Source organism: Ips typographus, linkage group LG3 (genome assembly GCF_016097725.1).
Source record: "Ips typographus isolate SLU linkage group LG3, UJ_Ityp_2.0, whole genome shotgun sequence".
NCBI lineage: Eukaryota > Metazoa > Arthropoda > Insecta > Coleoptera > Curculionidae > Ips > Ips typographus.
Window position 1 is genome coordinate 9,659,965 of NC_138424.1, and position 18,689 is coordinate 9,678,653.

The following is an 18,689-nucleotide window of genomic DNA, read 5'->3' on the forward strand; positions in this document are numbered from 1 at the left end:
ACTAAAAAACTTGGTCTTACACTAAATTTTTCAAATTTTCATATTGAAAGCCCGGTGTTTTGCCAAATATTATAAGAGAAATCACATGGTCCTTTACTTAAATAGTAAGTTTCGGAAATAAAAACCAGTTTTGGTAAGAAGATCACAACTTACCTGAGATAGGTTTTTTGGAAAATAAGAAATGTCTCTTCGTAGCAGAGACGTTATGAGGTTTCGCAAATAAAAGCAGATTTCTGCAAAAACTGGATTATTTTATGATTTTGACCTAAAATAACGTAATGTAACTGTTAATGTTGTTTTATCACTTCTAATGCAGAATTTAAGAAATCTTAACATTTTGATTTACGTTCCTCGGTTGAATAGCTGATGTTTTCGGTTTTTGGGAGTTGGACCTGTACTGGAAATCACAGTAGCCGACCTTTCGCAAATTTTAGTTTTGCATCCTTAGGGCGGGCTGTTTTTTAATTCCGTATCTTTTGCAACACCAACAAGTAACTCGATGATTTTTTAGTAAAAAACGAGAATTTTTTTCGTTATTTAAAGTCATCATCAGATATCTCCAGAATCCAATTTTTGCAGAAATCTGTTTATTTCCAAAATTTTATTCTTTAGGTTAGGTTAGGAACATGACATTATTTGAAAAGGATTTTAATGGTATTTTATAATATTTTAAAGAACACAAGTTGTTCCATTTGGAAAAATGAACCAACTGTAATTTTTATAATTAGCAAAAAAGTCACTAACTTTGACAAATCTTGTAAAATGTGGATTTTCCTACTCAAAACCATTGCACAGGACCTCCTTAAGTTACCTTTGAAATTAACATTTCCTACTAATTCCAGTGGCGTATTTTATAAAAAAAAAATTGGGATGGAGGTCTGAAGGAAAAAAATTGAAATTAATTACTCGCAAAGTATTTAAATAAGATATAGGAAAAGTTTATGTAAAAAGAATTAGAATTAAATAATTGATCGCAAGTTACCATAATATACAGGGTGTGTCCTTTAAAATATCAAATTTAATACCAACTTTACCAAAAATCTTGCACGTTTTGTTTTCTGGTCAATCAATCACCTTATAGCATACCTTGAACCCTATTTAAATGCGTATTTAGTTAGTTAATAAACTAATTTACATGGAGATTTTTTAAAACTTCTAAAAATTAGTAAGAATTTCGACCAAAAAGAAAGTGGCGTAAACCGCAGGTCTGCTCACTTGGGACACCCGGTATTTTAGATCATTAGATTACGCCGTGATAAATGTCTAAAGCAACATAGTCAAATTTTGTTTACAAAAAAATGGATTGTATGCATAATATACAGGAACTTGTCTACGTAGAATCATTTCTTAGTTATTTGCACTTCCAAATTGTTTAGCTTCAATCTCAATAATTGTATCTAACCTATTTTTTTATATCAAAACCATTATTCTTTTTATTTTTGCTGAAATATGCATGTAGCATATATTGATATTGCAAAGTTGTTGTTTTTAAGAAATACACTTGGCTGAACTTATTGGAGGTAAATATCTCAAAAACTATAAGAGCCCTACTGAACTACATGACGTTTCTTTAAACTTTGGTACCTTGCTAACCACCTTAATGCAACTCGTTTTTAGGGATTTGCTAACACTAACCGTTGATTTTTTTTTGGTGAAATTAATGGACCAATTGGGTCTTATCCTTCCATTGACCCGAGTATACAACTTTATTGTTCCCATGGTCCTTATCTCGCAGAACTACACGCCATAACCGCTCTCACGTGTCCCATTAGGTGCCGGCACCGACCAAAGCGCAAAAATCCTCAACTTTACGATCGAAAATATTCTATACACTCCTAAATCCGTAATTCCCTCAGATTTATCTCGTTTTAGTGTCCGTTTGCGTGCTTTTCTTGGTCACTTTAAGGTGCGTCTTTTTCGATTGTGTTTTTAAAAAAAATGTTCGCTTCCGTAAACCAGAAATTTGACTCTCGCATTGGAAACGTTCAAAATAAAATGCACCGCGATCGGTGGTTACATGAATCAGGTTAATTTTAGTTACTTCTCAACTTTAGATTTGTTATTTGGATGCTGTCCCAGTATTAGACCTACTATGTTACACTCGTTCGGGGTTTTGCATTCATGTTTAAGCAGCAACAAAACGTCAACATAGCTTGTCTGGTTGGTTTATAGTGACCCTGGTCAGTGCACAACAATTGCAAATTTCCAGCTTGAAGGAATCACGCACACTATTTATATCTTTAGAATATTTCGGCCTGGAAGTAGCTCAAGTGGCCTGGTTGTCTAGTTTTTCGAATATACACCGGCAACCTTCCAGTCTGTGTCTCCCAACTTTTTCGACCGGTTAGCATTAGCGTGGATGTGTCCCTAAAAATGCCTTTTATACCGTCCTCGACCTACTCTCGCGTTACTAAACCAACGATCGTAGAACCATATTCATCAGACGAAGACGACGACTACTACCCTACCAGACTACCCCCAAGGTTTACTCCAAGATATCAACCTCCAAGACTCACTCCAGAATACCAACCTCCAAGAACTCACACTCCAAGATTAACCCCGGACTATCAGCCCTCATATCTAGGAACATCAACACCAAGTCCAGCCAGATACTCTCGAAGGATTTTTCCTCAAAGTTACGAATCTCTGGACTACGAAGATGATATTTCCACAAAAGACGACTCTTCAGTAGTCTTTGACGCTAACCTCTCATTCGTTTTGGGGGCTAAAGGTCAATTGAGACAGCACGTGACTCCAATCCCCGCTCACCTAGAAAGGGAAACTGCTTCCAATGCATTGTCCAGCAAAATCTCCAATTTTCTCCAAAGGACTGACCATGTTATGGATGAGTGGAAGAGAGTGGGAGGGAAAAAGGATAAAAACCAGTTGACAATCGGAAAAAATGGGGAAAGATCCAAAAGCGCTACAAATATAATGATTAAGGGTTTCCTGAGTCGGGGTGATAGTGTTAGTAAAAGTTTAGCAACGAAAGACACTTCCGAAGATTGCAATACCGATGCCGAAATCGATGAGGTATGATTGCGGAACGTGAGTGTTTGAAATTTTCTAAAAATACCACTCAGTGATATCAGGTGGTGTTTTAGTCAGAAACAAGCGTAATTAGCGGTTTACGGGCGACAAAATTGGAGAGAAAACGTGTGGAATAGCTGAGATTATCTAGCCAAATTCAACAAATTCCTAAAGTTATACTAGTTGTTGATAGAAGTTTGAAATAATTGTTTTTGGCGAATTTTTATGCCAATTGACGTTCTGTTCTGACAGCTCTGATCTTGAATGGGTGTGCTTATCAATGAAATTTCTATGAATAGTAGGAAAAGGCCACTTATTTTTAACTAAAAAAATTTCACTTTTTTGACCATTATTACTGTGTTACAACTAGAATTTTCTCTTACCTGAAATTGTAATTAAGCCTGGAAATGTGACGCTATGTAAATAATGAACAATAGTTTTCTGATTTTGGATTTCAACACTAAAATCCCAGAGAAAAGTCTCTTTAAAATTAGGAACCTTTACTAGACGACTGTTCAAAATTTACGGATCAAGTTACAGTTCCAGAGTTGCTAAAACCATAAAAATTGACTTGAAAAAGGAAAAGTGACTTTGAAATAATGAAAAATTAGTAGAAGGCTTAAAATTTGTCTTTCAGACAAACTACGGGGCATTAATTTGGAAAAATGACTTAAATCTATTTTCAATTTTTTTCGATGGAATTTCAACAATTATATTATCAGTATTGATTTCGAGACCTAAGAGTGTCGCTAAAACCATTAAATAAATAACTCAGAAGATTAAAACTACTCTTTCAAGCCAGTTTTCATAATTTTCAGGAAAACTGAGAGGCTTTAATTTTAAAAATTGGCTTGGTACCATTTGAAGACTTAAAACGTTAGTTTCAGGTAATTTTTCAAGTTTTTTATTGTAAATTCTAACTTGAAGATGGAATATTGACTCGGTGTACAAATTGCAAAACTATTTCATTAAGTAACATTTTATGAATACCATTGACATCTAATTAATGAATACAAATACAAGTTTGATTTATTATGTTTCAAAATTAGTTTTTCAGTCAATACTAATTTCTATAACAAAACCATTGTCTCTAAAATAGTAATGTTTCAGATTATTTAAATTAAATTTTCAACTGGTAAGCAAAAAGTATCACTTCTGAATTATTTATATTTGTTTTAAAAAATAAAAAAAACACTTTTTAAGCCAGTTTTAATGTTTTTTACTAAAATTCTAATAATTGTGGCTTAAAAAGTGAGAGAGATCCTTCTAAAACTATGTACCATATATTTTCAATTTTGGCTTCTTATAATTCTGAGTAATAATTATTGTATTTAAATTTTCTTAGTAGTGATTAGTAATTTTCAGTAAAAAAAGCTTTGAAAACGGTATTGCTAATTATCTAAGACAGTTTTGTTTTGAATAATGTCTTAAACACTGCATTTGTCACTATGATTCCATTTTTTCTGTTCTAATATACAGAGTGTCAATTAAAGTAGACTGTTGTCAATACTATTTGTAAAACTATTTCTCGGACGACACAAACATTAAACAAAATTTAAAAAATCAAAATTTGACACCCTGTATCTGGAAAATGTGACATTTTAAACTATATATTTGCATGATCTTTCTTAGATAAATCTCTTTTCACTATCAAACCATAACTTGATATAGAGCAAGCCACTGTAGTTGGCGGCTACGTCATCGTTTGTGCCGCCATATTGCAATTTACTCATGTCGAACATTATTTTAGCATATCTTTTTCTCTTTAACACGTTGTCAGATTGAGTTATTTATCTTTTTTATGTGAAACAAATATTTTATTATCAGTAGTAGTACAGGATTTGGGATGTTTTGTTTGGTATGCAGAATAAGTTCTTTTAATGAATATTAGGCAGGGCAGTTAAAATATATTTTCAAGATGACATGAAAGTGAAACACATACATTTGATTCAATCTAAACAATTTTAGATCATACATGACACCAAAGCTTTGCTACGCTTCAATTTTATATAAAAATTACATAACTGTCATGTGCCTTAATTTTAAATTTACTCTTTCAAAAGCTTCCTAGGTGTATATAATTAAGACCTGTTGAATCTATAATTATGTTACTAAACGACCGTATGTCTTAAGCTATAATCTCATAATCGTTCTGTTAGTCTTAATTTAGCAATTTGCAAGGAATCTAAAACTCGCTTAGAAGCATAAATGAATTCCATAAATTATTTCGCACCAATATATCATGTTTTTGCATTTGATTTGCGAATTTTTGGCTCTAGTTTCGAGATCAATTATTATGGAAACTAATTTCGGAATGCCAATTTATAGGTCGTTGGCTCGCTCGTTTAATCGTATCGAAACCTTGGCTGGCAGCATTGCAGCCAAAAGAAAAGCAAAAGGCCTAAATTGCAAATTGGCAACCTTGGCATATAATTTATTAATAGTGCGTAAATTTAGTTCTGGCTAGAATTGGTTTACATATCGTAAACGAGACCCGATGATAATAATTCATTCTCTCGTCCACGCATTACGAAATGGGGATTTTAATTAAACTTGCACTTTTACGACTTTTTGGAATCAGCTTATCGGAATGCATTTGTGTTTCTAGTTGAGCGAAATGACGGTGGACTTGGCCGAGGAACATTCCACAGCGACCTTGGCGGCGGAACGATTAGACGCCGAAACGTCGGAACGACTACGTCTGGAAAAGGAACTGTCCGAAACCAAACACAAAAACAAAGAGTTGCAACAATCTTCAGAAAGACTGGAAATGGAACTGCTTTACGCTAAATCAGACCTGAACGGCATTGCCGAAGAAGATGAAGAAGGCAGTAAGTGATTTTTGCCAGTTAGTCAAAGACCTGGTGATTAGTAGTAGGAGTTTCAGGTGACAACGACGGGGTCTACAAACAGAGATACGAGAGGGCTTTGAAAGAGCTGGAGTTTACCAAGAGGCGATTACAGCAACAGCACGAAGACGACTTGGAACAACTGATAGGTTTGAAGAAACAGCTGGAAAAGAAGGTAAGTCAAGAAGAAAATCATGGTAGTATGTTGTAGTGAACATAAAAGAAAAGAACACTGTTCTATGAACAAAACCTTTAACCGTCTCTGTATACTTCCTAGAGATTGTATACAAACTGCACTTGTATTATTTGATATGTCAGGTTCTCGAGTGTCGGGTAAATTGACACTTAAATTAACCAGAAGTGCTGAACAACGTTGTATTGTTTGTTTTTTTTTCTCTGCTGTGTAACTAGACCTGCCATGGTTTGTTATTCATATGAACCTTATCAAGTAGGTTCACATGGATTTCATGGAATATATTTCAGATGTTTAATAATATCAGCAACAATATTCCACTTTATATTACAAGTCAGTTTGGATAAACAAAAACCATATAAAATTATCAAAATCACTTTTTTGTGAGTTGTTGAGAAATTCGTTGTCTCACATGGGTGTGACAAGTAAACGCCTCAAAATTATCTTCCTATCCTACACAACAAAATTATGTATTATAGTATATTATTCAACGAGCTTTTTATGATAGCCATTAATCCCTAAGGGGGATGTTTACGTCACGAGCCGCAGGCGAGGGACGCAAATCTCCCGTGGGATTAATGGCCATAAAAAACGAGGATAATACTATACTTTGTCCACGACCACTGTCCATTACCACTAATGACAAGTGCAGGCAAATTAGAAGTTGATACTCTTTTATGTAGATAATAAATAATATAGGTAATCTCTCAAATCCGCCATAACAACTGAAATGTCAAACTCGATACGATTAGGATCGCGTTTAGAATGGCCGTCGGTGTACAAGTCGTGACAGAATTTGGGAAAAAATGGATCACGTGAACAATTTATTTACATAACTATATGGTGGCATGTGACAAAGGCCACGGTGCGCACACCAGCCCTATTTCTGAACGCACCCCCAGCGTTGCCGCCTACCAAGGACGGTAAACAGTACAGGAGTGCTTAATCCCATAAGCGCAATCTTGCCGGTATCGGCTCGGGCCGGTGACGATTTTTACGTCACCATGGGTCTCTCGGGTTTGCGCGATTGTTTTGCGCGATGCGCGATTGCAGTCGATCATTCACGAACATGATCTCGTACATAGCATCTCGGGCGAATATTTAGCGTATTGTGCACCCGAAGGCCCACTGTGACGTCAGAATTCATTCGCCGCCGGGAAACAAAATCGGCCGATCGAGCAATCCTGTACTGTTTAATATCCTTGGCCGCCTACGACCACAAGGGCACTGACGTTGTCAATGTCCAAGGACGGTAAACAGTACAGGATTGCTCGATCGGCCGATTTTGTTTCCCGGCGGCGAATGAATTCTGACGTCACAGTGGGCCTTCGGGCGCACAATACGCTAAATATTCGCCCGAGACGCTATGTACGAGATTGTCAAGGGTGCCTGTGATTTCGGTTTACTCCGACCCCATGGTGACGTAAAAATCGTCACCGGCCCGAGCCGATACCGGCAAGATTGCGCTTATGGGATTAAGCACTCCTGTACTGTTTACAATCCTTGGTCAATGTCAACTTAAAAAACCACAGAACTAAGGACGGTCATACACCAAAAATATTTCAAATATAAATTATGGAATTTACCTAATGATTTGGCAAACTCCTGTACTGTGTTATTGCGGTGTATTTGTTAAGAAAATGGTATTCTGAATTAGCAGTAATTGCAAAGACATAAGTGGATGTCTACATGCAAGAAATACGGCATATCCCATGTTTTATGCTTGGTGTGCAACTACCTTTAGGTCGAGAGGGAATAATGATCATTATTCCTCTTCATTAATCACTCTGACGCTATATGACCTTCATTTAGCTTCTGTCAACACGCTGAATATTAGTACATTATTGGTTGGTCGTGGACAAAATCCTTATTGCTTGATATCAAAATTCATATTCTATAAATCACTTTCAATCAATTAATTTATAATTACTAAACCGGATTTCATCGCCTTTCGTGTTTTTGTTTGTATATAATTTGTCGGTTTGTTTCCGTTTTTTTCTATGTCTGGGTCGAGGTCTTGAACTTATTTTGCTATGGTTCAGTCGTGTTTTCGGGCAATATTGACAAACCCTAAACAGAAATGTTCTGTTACAATATTCAATTTGCATTTAAATTATTGCTAACTGTACATTTTTGTGGTTATCATTAAAATGGTTATTGCTTCTGCATAACACCCAGATATCAAAACAACATACCGGAAAATATTTAAGGAATGAATTGTACAACATAACCCGACATTAAGGTTTATGGCCCGGCTTTATCAACTAACTGATAAGAGACGTGAGACACTGCGCTCGAATTGTTTGTATTGTAATGATATAACAATACAGCGTGCACCTTTTTACTGCTTTATATGTAATAACATGTTAACTCTGCAGTTATCGGACGCATATGAAGAAGTAGAAGAGCAGAGGCAAGTGGTGGGAACGTGGAAACGCAAAGTACAAAAATTGACCGGTGAAATGAACGATTTGAAACTGCTTCTAGAGGAGCAAAGCAGCAGAAACAATCTCCTGGAAAAGAAACAAAGGTAAGCTATTAATTTGGGTTTTTAAAAGTAAGATCAACTCCAAAACAAGAGTTAATAATTATTTAAAACAATAATAAACTGCATTCTTATATCTTTTCCATTAAATGGTTTTCTTTTGATTCAAGTACTATACCTCGGAAATTGTGGTGTCATACGTTCACCGTGTCACAATATTTATATTTATATTTATATTAAGTTTAAAAATGAATTTTGTTCTTATTAATGCAACTTCTGTTTTTAAAAAACTTTTATTTAATAAAAACGAACGAAATTACATTTGAACGTTAACCAAGCGAGATATCTTAATGACTAATTACATGCACAAATGCTGCTGTATAAATAGGAAAATAAATGCTGACTTAACAAAGCTAGTCTGAGGATGTCTATTTAGTATTAGATCATCAGAAATGGCCATATAACTCCTCCCTCACTAAGACTGAGAAAATCGGGGTACATTTTCGAGGGTTTCTAGTTGTATGTCCACTTTTACATTGTCTTTATTTTTCCTATAGTAAAAGTAAATTACAATACCAATAATGATAAAAATAATAACTAATATTAATATAATTGATACGCTAGAGCTAACAACATCGAATTTCTTAAGATGATGTACAGTTAATTGTTTTGCTCTTTCTAAGTCTTCATGAATCTTATCTAGATTAATTTCCGTTAATTGTAAAGGTTCAATTTCTTGTACCAATTTTTCATCAATAACGATGGTTGGCAATTTTAATCGTGAACTGATGATTTCTGGATTTTGAGATTCATAAATTTTATCTTTTATTTTTGTTGAACATTCTGATGGTAAAATTAATGATGGTTGATTTATAATTTCAATCGATTTTTGATTTGGACATTGAAATTGAATGTTCTCACTTTGAGTTGGTATTATTATGATAGAATTATCCTCTAATTGAGTGACTGAAGTTTTCTTGAAATTTATTGGAACCATTGGACAATGATTTGTTAGATTTATTGATTTCATTACACAAGGTTCGTTTGAGTTTAAAACTTCTTCTAAACAAAGAGATATTTTCTCAATTTTTGGACATTTTTCCTTTAAATTATAGAAATCATTTGAAGATTTTAATAGGTATGGATTGGTAAGGGTTATTATTTGATTATTGATTGGGATCGGATAAACTCGATATAATGTATAGGGTTTACCGGATATCAACGGGATCGCAATGTAGAAAATGATTAGGTCATTTTTTATAGTTACGTCCGTGTGAGCTGTCTCGTAGTATTTGATTAAGTTGTCAAAAGGAATTCGAGTTTCTGGTTTCAATTTATGAATAATCGCTCGTAATTCTTTGTATTTTAAGATGCTGTGATGTAGTACGTTAATTTCTGCAAAATTGATAGCAGTTTGCACATTGTTGCGAATTTCATTGAGGATGTGAATATTGTTTTCCAAGTTATCTAGTAATATGACTAAGTACATAGTCGTTGACGTAGACTGAGTCATTTGTGTTAAGTCGTTCACACGGTCTTGCAGTTTTTGCTGATTTGACTTTATGTTAGACAGCTGAGTATCAACGTCTTTTATTAGTTGCTTAACAATGGTTTGAGTTGAGGAAATATCATCATGTAAAGTATTTTGATTTTCCTGGATGATTTTAATGTAATTGTCATAACGTTCGCCATCATCCGCATCTAATGTTCCATATAAGTATTTTTGTGCTTTTCCCAGAAAATTGAATAGTCCTCTTTTAGTTCTACGTTTTGTCTTGTAATGAGTGATAAAGTCTTTGATTGAATATACTTGATTTAGTAAATCACTAATTCTAGTAACTAAAAGATTGTACATAGGTTTTTGTACTTTATCAATTGTTTGATTAACTTGCAAAAGAGTTTTTTCAGTTAATATTAAACTTTGCCTTATATTAGTTAAGTTTATATGATAATAAACATGATGGTAGTTGGTTATTATGTAACTTGGTCCTTCCTGTACGGGCAGTAGGGGGTTTGAAATTTCTTCAATTTTATACTGAGCGTTGACCAGTAATGGTAGTAGAATTAGCACTATCTTCATCTGAAATTTACAATTGTTTTTTAATGTCTTTAGGATGTCTTTGATTTTTAAACTTAGTGAATTTATATTTAGGTTTTAGATTTTTTGTTCTAGTAAAAGGAGTTGACATTAGTTGTTCTGTAAGTTCAGGTATCTCGGGGTCATTTTCGCGTTTTTCATTTAATTTTGACAAAACGTTGGCTTTTTTAGCGCTTAATTTTAAGTTTATTTTAGTATTTAATTCCTTAAAGGTTTCAGCTAACTCATGAATGTAGTCTGTTTGAATTTGATCAAGGTTTTTCTCAAAATTTAACTGATAGTTAAGATTTCCTTTGAGAATTTGAAAAGGCGTATACTCGTGTGAGGAATGAATACTGTTATTATAATTCAGTATTGCGATATCTACAAGTTCCTGAATCGTTTTTGTTCGATGATCATTTCTAATTGCAATAAGACTTTCTCTGAGGGTCGAATGAAAACGTTCGATTGGAGAGTTTGAGTTTGGGTTGTACGGTGTTGTAAAGTGTAACTCGATTCGGTAAGTCTTGCAAAGGTCTTGCACTAAATTACTTTTAAAGGACTGTGCGTTATCCGTGGTTATTTTGCATGGGGTTCCATGATGTGAAAACAGTTTAATTAAGTTTTGACATATTTCGATTGCTGTTTCATTTATAGGATAAGCTGTTGCAAATTTTGAAAAATTATCGATTATTGTTAAGAATTTCTGACCTGAAATAGAATAGATATCCATGTATATATGTTCAAAAGGCTTATTTCCGGTTGGTGTCGGTTTATAAATTACCTTGTATGGATGTCTTTCATATTTTGTCCGTTGACAGGTTTCACATGTGTTTACGTAATTAATTACATCTCTTTCTAAACTCGGCCAGTAATATCGTTGTTTTATATTTTTGATATTTTCGGTCATACCTCGATGAGATGTTTTTGTGGTGTGATATCTTTCAATAATCTCTTTTTGTTCATTGATGTTTGTAATGTCTTCTAATAATGTGTTAGAAATAAAGAGTTTGTATGAGTTATTTTTGAATGTTTCTTGAAAGATTCGAATTATTATTGGCTCCAATTCCTTATTTGGAAAATGTAGACAGTAGGTGTCTGGGGGTAAATGATTTATAAATAGTTGTTGAATTTCCTCGGTCACTGGTTCTTTGTTTATAAAGATAATTATTCTTTTCTTTACTTCGAAAAGGCTCTTTGTCAGAGTATAGGGTTTATCTTTATCCGTCCATTTAAATATTAATTGATGTTTGTAGGTGTTTAAACTTTTATTAACATATGGTGCTCCTAGAATAGGATTTTCTTGAGACGTGTGGACCGTTAGAGTATCTGAGTTGTCGTCTAGGGGTTGGTTATTTTCTTGAGGAATTTCTGAATTTAGGTCAGACTCATTAGCTGTTTCAGTGCTAAATGATTTTTCTGAATCCTGTGGCTTTTCTGAACTTTGTAATTTTCTTGGTGGCTTTATTTGAATGTCGGAAATTATTTTGATTGGAATTTTTCTCGGATTTTCAAATAGATTTTCCTGTGATTCAAAGAAATGTTTAATTCTATCTCGCCAAGAATATTGATCGTTTTCCTCATTGTTACTTTCGCATGCGGCTGACATATGTGTTAATGGTGGTTGTTCATAAGAGATAGGGTTTATTTCTCTAGGTGGGCGCGAAAGAGCGTCAGCGTTGGAATTTTGTGTTCCTTTTTTATAATTTATAGTATAGTCATATTCTTGTAATTTTAGTCTCCATCTGACAAGTTTCGAATTGGGTTCCTTTATAGAAAAGAGCCATTGAAGTGGTTTATGATCGGTGACTATAGCGAATTTTCGACCAAAAAGATAGGGTCTAAAATATTTAGTAGCCCATACTATGGCTAAAAGTTCTTTTTCTATAGTGGAATAGTTACATTCGGAGGGATTGAGGGTTCGGCTAGCATATGCTATAGGAAGGTCAGTTCCAATTGAACCTTGAGACAAAATTGCTCCGATTGCATAGTCTGATGCGTCTGTTGTAAGAATAAAGGGTTTCTCAAAATCGGGGTGTTGGAGAATTGGGTCATTCATTAGAATGTTTTTACATAAATTAAAAGAATTTAAAAATGGTTTGTCATGAATAATTTTTACATTTTTCTTCAAACAATTAGTCAAAGGTTTAGTGATTTTAGCAAAATTTTTTATAAATTTTCTGTAGTAACCTACAAGTCCAAGAAATGATTTAATTTCTTTTGGGGTGTTTGGAATTTTGAAATTTTTTATAGCTTGCAGCTTTTTAGGGTTAGGTTTTATTCCTTCAGGGGTCACGACGTGTCCTAAAAATTCGACAGTTTTTTGTAAGAACTCTGATTTGTCAAGTTGAATTTTCATGTTGTATGAAATTAGACGGTCAAAAACTTGTTTTAGGGAATCTAAATGTTCTTGCAAACTGGTGGAATATATAATTATGTCGTCCATATAGACTAAACAAATTTTTCCTTGTAGTCCGCGTAAGACATTGTCCATTGCTCTCTGAAAAGTTGAAGGGGCATTTTTCAATCCGAATGGCATTCTAGTATATTCATAGTGACCATGCTCTACATTGAAAGCTGTTTTGGATATGCTATTGGGATCCATCTCAATCTGGTGGAAACCGCTGGCTAGATCGAGGGTTGTAAAATATTGGCATCTACCAAGCTTGTCTAATATATCAGTGATATTTGGTAAGGGATATCGATCGTCGACAGTTTTCTCGTTAAGTTTCCTGTAATCGACTACCAATCGCCATTTTTTCTGACCAGAAGCGTCCATTTTTTTTGGTACGATCCATATAGGTGAACTCCATGGGGAATTAGATGGTTGAATTATTCCGTCTTCTAACATTTGGTTGACTTGTTTGTTCACTTCTTCCTTATGAACGTAAGGGTATCGGTAACTTTTAGTGTGAACTGGTAATTCGTCGGTGGTGTTAATGACATGTTTAACTTTATTTGAAAATGTTAGTTTATCTCCAGGCTTATGCAAAACTTGTGAATAATTTTTAATTAGTTTAAAAAGTTGAACCCTTTCTTCCTGATTTAGGTGTTGATGTCTTATTAAATTTTCAAAGTTAACTTTTTCATGTTCTGAAAATTGTTTTTTGTTTGTGTGATATTTCGTTTCAAAGTAAAAAATTTCAAAATTATTAAGATCTATTGATTCTAAAGGAAGATTGTTTTTTGTGTTACATTCGAGAGTAAGAGTTTTATTAGTATGATTGAGTATGTCAAGAGTGTAAGTGTTGTCTACGATTGATACTAGTGTTGGTTGAATTTCTATCTCGTTGTCACGATAATAGGGCATTGTCCAAGTCGTATTGTTAGGTAATTCAGTTCTTAGTGTTGTTTTCTGAATGGTTTTTGGTGGAATTTCAATGACATAATGATCGAAATCTCGTCTATACTGAAATGGAATTTCCAGATATTGATTGATTAATCTTTCATTTTCTATGTCAATGCCTAACTTTAGTTTACGAATGTCTTTTATTCCTAAGATTCCATCGAAATATTCGTGAAATGGGTAAAGTATAAATTCTATCGAATCTGTTATGCCAAAGCATAAAAATAAGGGAATTTTTGCTTTACTTGTTGCTTTCCTTGAACCTGCACATGTATGTAGTGTACTTACATAAGGTTCGATTAAATTTGGAAAATGTGTTTCTGCTATTGATGGTCTAAGAAGAGATGCATGTGATCCAGTATCAATAAGTAATCGAATGTTATAATTTGGAATTTCTATATAAGGTAATTGATTGATCTGCATACTGTTTAAACTTAAACATGGTTGGTTTTGTCCGAGGCTTGTAGATGAAAATTTTCAAGCTGATCGACTAAACTTTCTTCTGGAGGTAACATCGAAGTTGATTGATTATCTTCAAGGTTTTCAGTTTCAAAGTATGCGTCGTCGTTATTGTCAAATTCGGGTTGGTAATAATCATCATTAAATTCATTTTCAAGATGTGTTAATTCTTGAAAAGAGAAATTGGGTTTTCTTGTCTGTTGGAAATGATTATAAGGTCTGTATTCAGGTCTATTCTGTTGAGGTTGAGGACCTGGTGGAGTTAAATTTCGTTTTATGGTACTTACACCGGACATGGGTTGTGGAAATTGCGGCTTTGGATGGTTTCGTTGATTTGGTGCATTTTGTTGATGGTTTTGAGGTCGAAATTGTGATTTTTGGAATTGATTTTGTGGTCTATAAGAGTTTTGAGGTTTGAAAGAGTTGAAAGGCTTTTGAGTGTTTACAAAGGATTGATTAGCAGGTTTGTTACTTGGTTTATTTTGATTCTGTAAATAGTTATTTTTGAAAGTGGTTTGGCTAGTCAATATTTCATAATTGGTTATTATATCAATTGCACTGTCCAAATTTTGGGGATTTTGAACAATTAATAGAGTTCGCAATTCACTTGAAATATTTGCTAAGAGATTTTGTGTCGCGGTAAGTTCATTTTGAGAAATTAATATACTTCTTGCTTCCGCATTCATTACTTCAGTACAGATTTTTGTGTTAATTTTAGTAACTAGAGATTTTAGTTTTTGAATATAATCTTGTGTAGATTCATTTGTTTTAGAAAGAAATATTAGTTGTTGCTGCAGGTTAGCTCTGGTGATTGGGTCACTGAACTTTTGCTGTAAGGCATTTTTAATTTCGTCCCAAGTTTTAAGATCTGGGCGAGTTAAAAGAAAATCTTCAGCAGCACCTAATATTTTAGATTTTATTGCCAAAATTACATATTCTTGCTGTGATGGATCAGCATTAAAGTAACGTGTGTGAAATGTATTAATTTGGTTTACAAAGGATTCCAATCTCAGTGGATTTCCGTCAAAAGTTTTTAAAAGAGTAACAGTTGATCTTAAAGCATCACTCATTTTGTCAATAGGGGTACTTACTCGTAAATTAGTCTCTAAACTATTTCTTATACTACTATTATCAATTTCTTCTAATTGAAGCGGAAAATTTGTAGAAATTTCCGTATACAAATTAGTTAAACTTGAAGTTAAATTTTTATCTAAACTAATTTTTCGTTTTGGATACGATATATCCTCTAATACTCTATCTTTTTGAGTAAATTTCTTCATTTACTTTTCATCCTTAACTAACAGGTACACCAACTATAGGAAATTACTGACTCACAGTTGTCTCCCAGTATTTCGTCCTGTATCAAGCGGTACGTCGCTAAGTAGCTTCACTATCCAGGGTAGTACTGCTCGTAGGGGACACTAGCACGGCTAATATATCCCTGCTGGCTTCTCTCGTTATGGCGAACCAGAAAGCGATGTCTGCCAGGAGTCACAAGATGCTTTTGCGTTGGTCTTTTCTTCAGAATCCTTTCTTAACTGTTGACACAGAGAGGGTGCTACTTAATCCAGTGATGTAACATTCACGGACACACGTTTCACTTCGAAAACTCCGAACTTTTCACAAAAACCGAATTTTATTTCGCACTCCGAAAGGATCCTACCGACTGCGCCAATTTTGTTCTTATTAATGCAACTTCTGTTTTTAAAAAACTTTTATTTAATAAAAACGAACGAAATTACATTTGAACGTTAACCAAGCGAGATATCTTAATGACTAATTACATGCACAAATGCTGCTGTATAAATAGGAAAATAAATGCTGACTTAACAAAGCTAGTCTGAGGATGTCTATTTAGTATTAGATCATCAGAAATGGCCATATAACTAATGCTCTGTTTTTCTTTAGTAACAGAACAACAACAAGTTATTTTGGTTTGCTATTTTTTTATTGTTATTAAAGTTGGGTTAGGTATATTTCACATTTCATTATTTGGCGACTGAATTTTAATTTATTAAAAATCGAGTATTTGAAATGAGTTTATTTCTAGGAAATATGACTCAGAAGCTGCAATGCTCCACGACGAGCTGAAGAAAGAGAAACAGGCCAAGGACAGATTGGCTAGAGAAAAAGAAGTGTTGATGGCCGAGAAATACGCGATGGATAGCTCTTTGGCGGACGTTCGCTTGGAATTGGAGCTCAAAGAGGAAAAACTGGCAGCGTTGCAGCGCGAATTTGACGAAATCACTTGCGGCGGTAAGTTTTTCTCCCTTAATTTTCCCGAAAGTTATGTTAATCTGAGGTAATTTAGGTAAAACTGAAGAAGAAGTGACTGTACTCAGAAAACAAAAGATTGACTGCGAGCGACGCCTTCAGGATCAGGAAGAGGAGTTGGATGAGCTCGCTGGTCAGGTGCAACTGCTCGAGCAGGCTAAACTACGCCTGGAAATGACGTTGGAATCTATGAGGAAAGAGGCCAAAAAAGAAGCGCAGTTGCGAGAAGAAGAGGTAGAAGAGGCCAGGTGTAATGCTCAGAAGAAGGTCAAAGGTAAGTTGCTTGTCAAAACAATATTTTTGTTCTTTTGTTGTCTTTACTAGAGTTCTTATCTTTAAAGCGTTTACTGTTCTCGCGGAGTGAGTTTACCCGTGCGTCACGAAAGCTACGTCATTTATAATCATATGAATCAAATCAAGTTTTCGTCAACAAACCTGTTGTGTTCATATTATAGAAAAAAGCGTGTCTAAAGCTTCGTCACGTTTAAAATTTTGCATGTATTGTCAGTCAGAAAGTAGAGATCTTTGGCTGCAAATTTGCACTAAAACAACCTTATACCAAAGCAAATCAAAAATATCTTGACCGAAATAACATTTTTTATTTATGAGTCTCCGTTTGGATCATAGAATTCCGTCTAAATTTGAAACCTAATTTATTTACCAAAATTCGCAGAGATGTATCACCAATATGTAGTATTTCTTTAACTTTAAGCTCTTGATTTAGGTTCTGGATGGTTACATGTTTCTCTAAAATAAATACAACAAATTAAAAATTCAATAAGACATTCTGAGTGATGCTGTAGTATCTCATATCTCATTTTCAGGTTGCAATCTACTTATTTTATTTTAAACTCGCTGGAAAACATTTTAGACGCTTATTTTATTTTTCTATGACTGAATGAATCTTTCTATGAATATGTTTCAAGAAATTTTTATGAAAAATTTATAATGCAACCCAAAAATCTCAGTCTTTGGAAACAATGAAATGTTAATGGATGTTTCTTACAAAAGTAGATATATTTTACTATTATTAACATACTATCGTTGTACATATCATATAATGTATTTCGAACATCCACTTTAATGCTTTCAGGTAAATCAGTGGTCTTGGCCCGTCGATAACATCTCGATTTACATTTTCTAGGTGAGAAAATCATAAGATTACTTGCTTGTTTTTTCCGAATCGAATAAACAGTTTTGCGGGAAATTTTCAAAGCAGCTACAACCTTCTAGTATCAAAAAAAAATACATCAGTAAGAATATGTAAGGTCTTAAAATTTCTTATTTTCTTCCTGAACAGATGATAAAGCTTCTAACGGTCCTCCATTGGTTTTTTCCAATTCAAAATATTCACAAAGGTTAAGAATTAACTGCTGGGCTTGTCTGTGGAGAATTTTTCCAGGCATTTTCTAAAAAAATACTGTAATAGTAAGTAATTCCGAATTTAGGAAAACCCAAATGGCTAAATAAAAACCATAATAGACACTCCCACTTTTTTTTCAAAACAGGTTAGTAATTGTGCCAATTTTGGTTAGATCATGACAGCCGATATAAAAAAAATAAAAATATTAATAAGAATATTATGAAAGTACTTACAGAATGTTAAAAGCGTAGAAACAATAGCTCTTAAAAGAACTATGGTGGTGTGGTAAATAGAAAACTTTATAAATGATTAACAACACAAAGAAACGGAAAATAATTAATAGTAAACAAATCAAATAAATTTCGATGGTTGTCAAACTGACAATGACTGAAATAGAAGCGCTAATCAGTAAATGTTTTTTTTGGAAGACATTCACTTAGATATTTACCCTTTCTGAAAGTGAACAATAGACAAGGATGAAGTCAATAATGCATGTCTACTTCTAAATCACAGGGGGATGACGCACGGGTAAACTCAGTCCGCGAGAACAGTATATGATATTCTTGCTACCACTTAGAAGATAATACCCTCAAGATTTTATTGAAAATGACAA

The 18,689-nt window shown here is 33.9% G+C and overlaps 2 protein-coding genes across 8 annotated transcripts in view; one reads left to right on the top strand and one right to left on the bottom strand.

Moving 5' to 3' along the window:
* Window positions 1-18,689, top strand: part of Mhcl (Myosin heavy chain-like) — a 115,935-nt gene that overhangs the window by 94,056 nt on the left and 3,190 nt on the right. For 4 of the 7 annotated variants that reach the window (XM_081974747.1, XM_081974751.1, XM_081974750.1 and 1 more), the window contains 5 exons: window positions 5,639-5,861; window positions 5,909-6,054; window positions 8,451-8,602; window positions 16,490-16,695; window positions 16,751-16,987. In XM_081974747.1, the coding sequence (XP_081830873.1) occupies window positions 5,639-5,861; window positions 5,909-6,054; window positions 8,451-8,602; window positions 16,490-16,695; window positions 16,751-16,987 (964 nt within the window). Of the gene's footprint in view, window positions 1-2,315; window positions 3,034-5,638; window positions 5,862-5,908; window positions 6,055-8,450; window positions 8,603-16,489; window positions 16,696-16,750; window positions 16,988-18,689 lie in introns of those variants that run through there. The other 3 variants (XM_081974753.1, XM_081974748.1, XM_081974749.1) reach the window with 3 other exon arrangements.
* Window positions 1-18,689, bottom strand: part of Syt7 (Synaptotagmin 7) — a 233,725-nt gene that overhangs the window by 1,364 nt on the left and 213,672 nt on the right. The window lies entirely within an intron of this gene.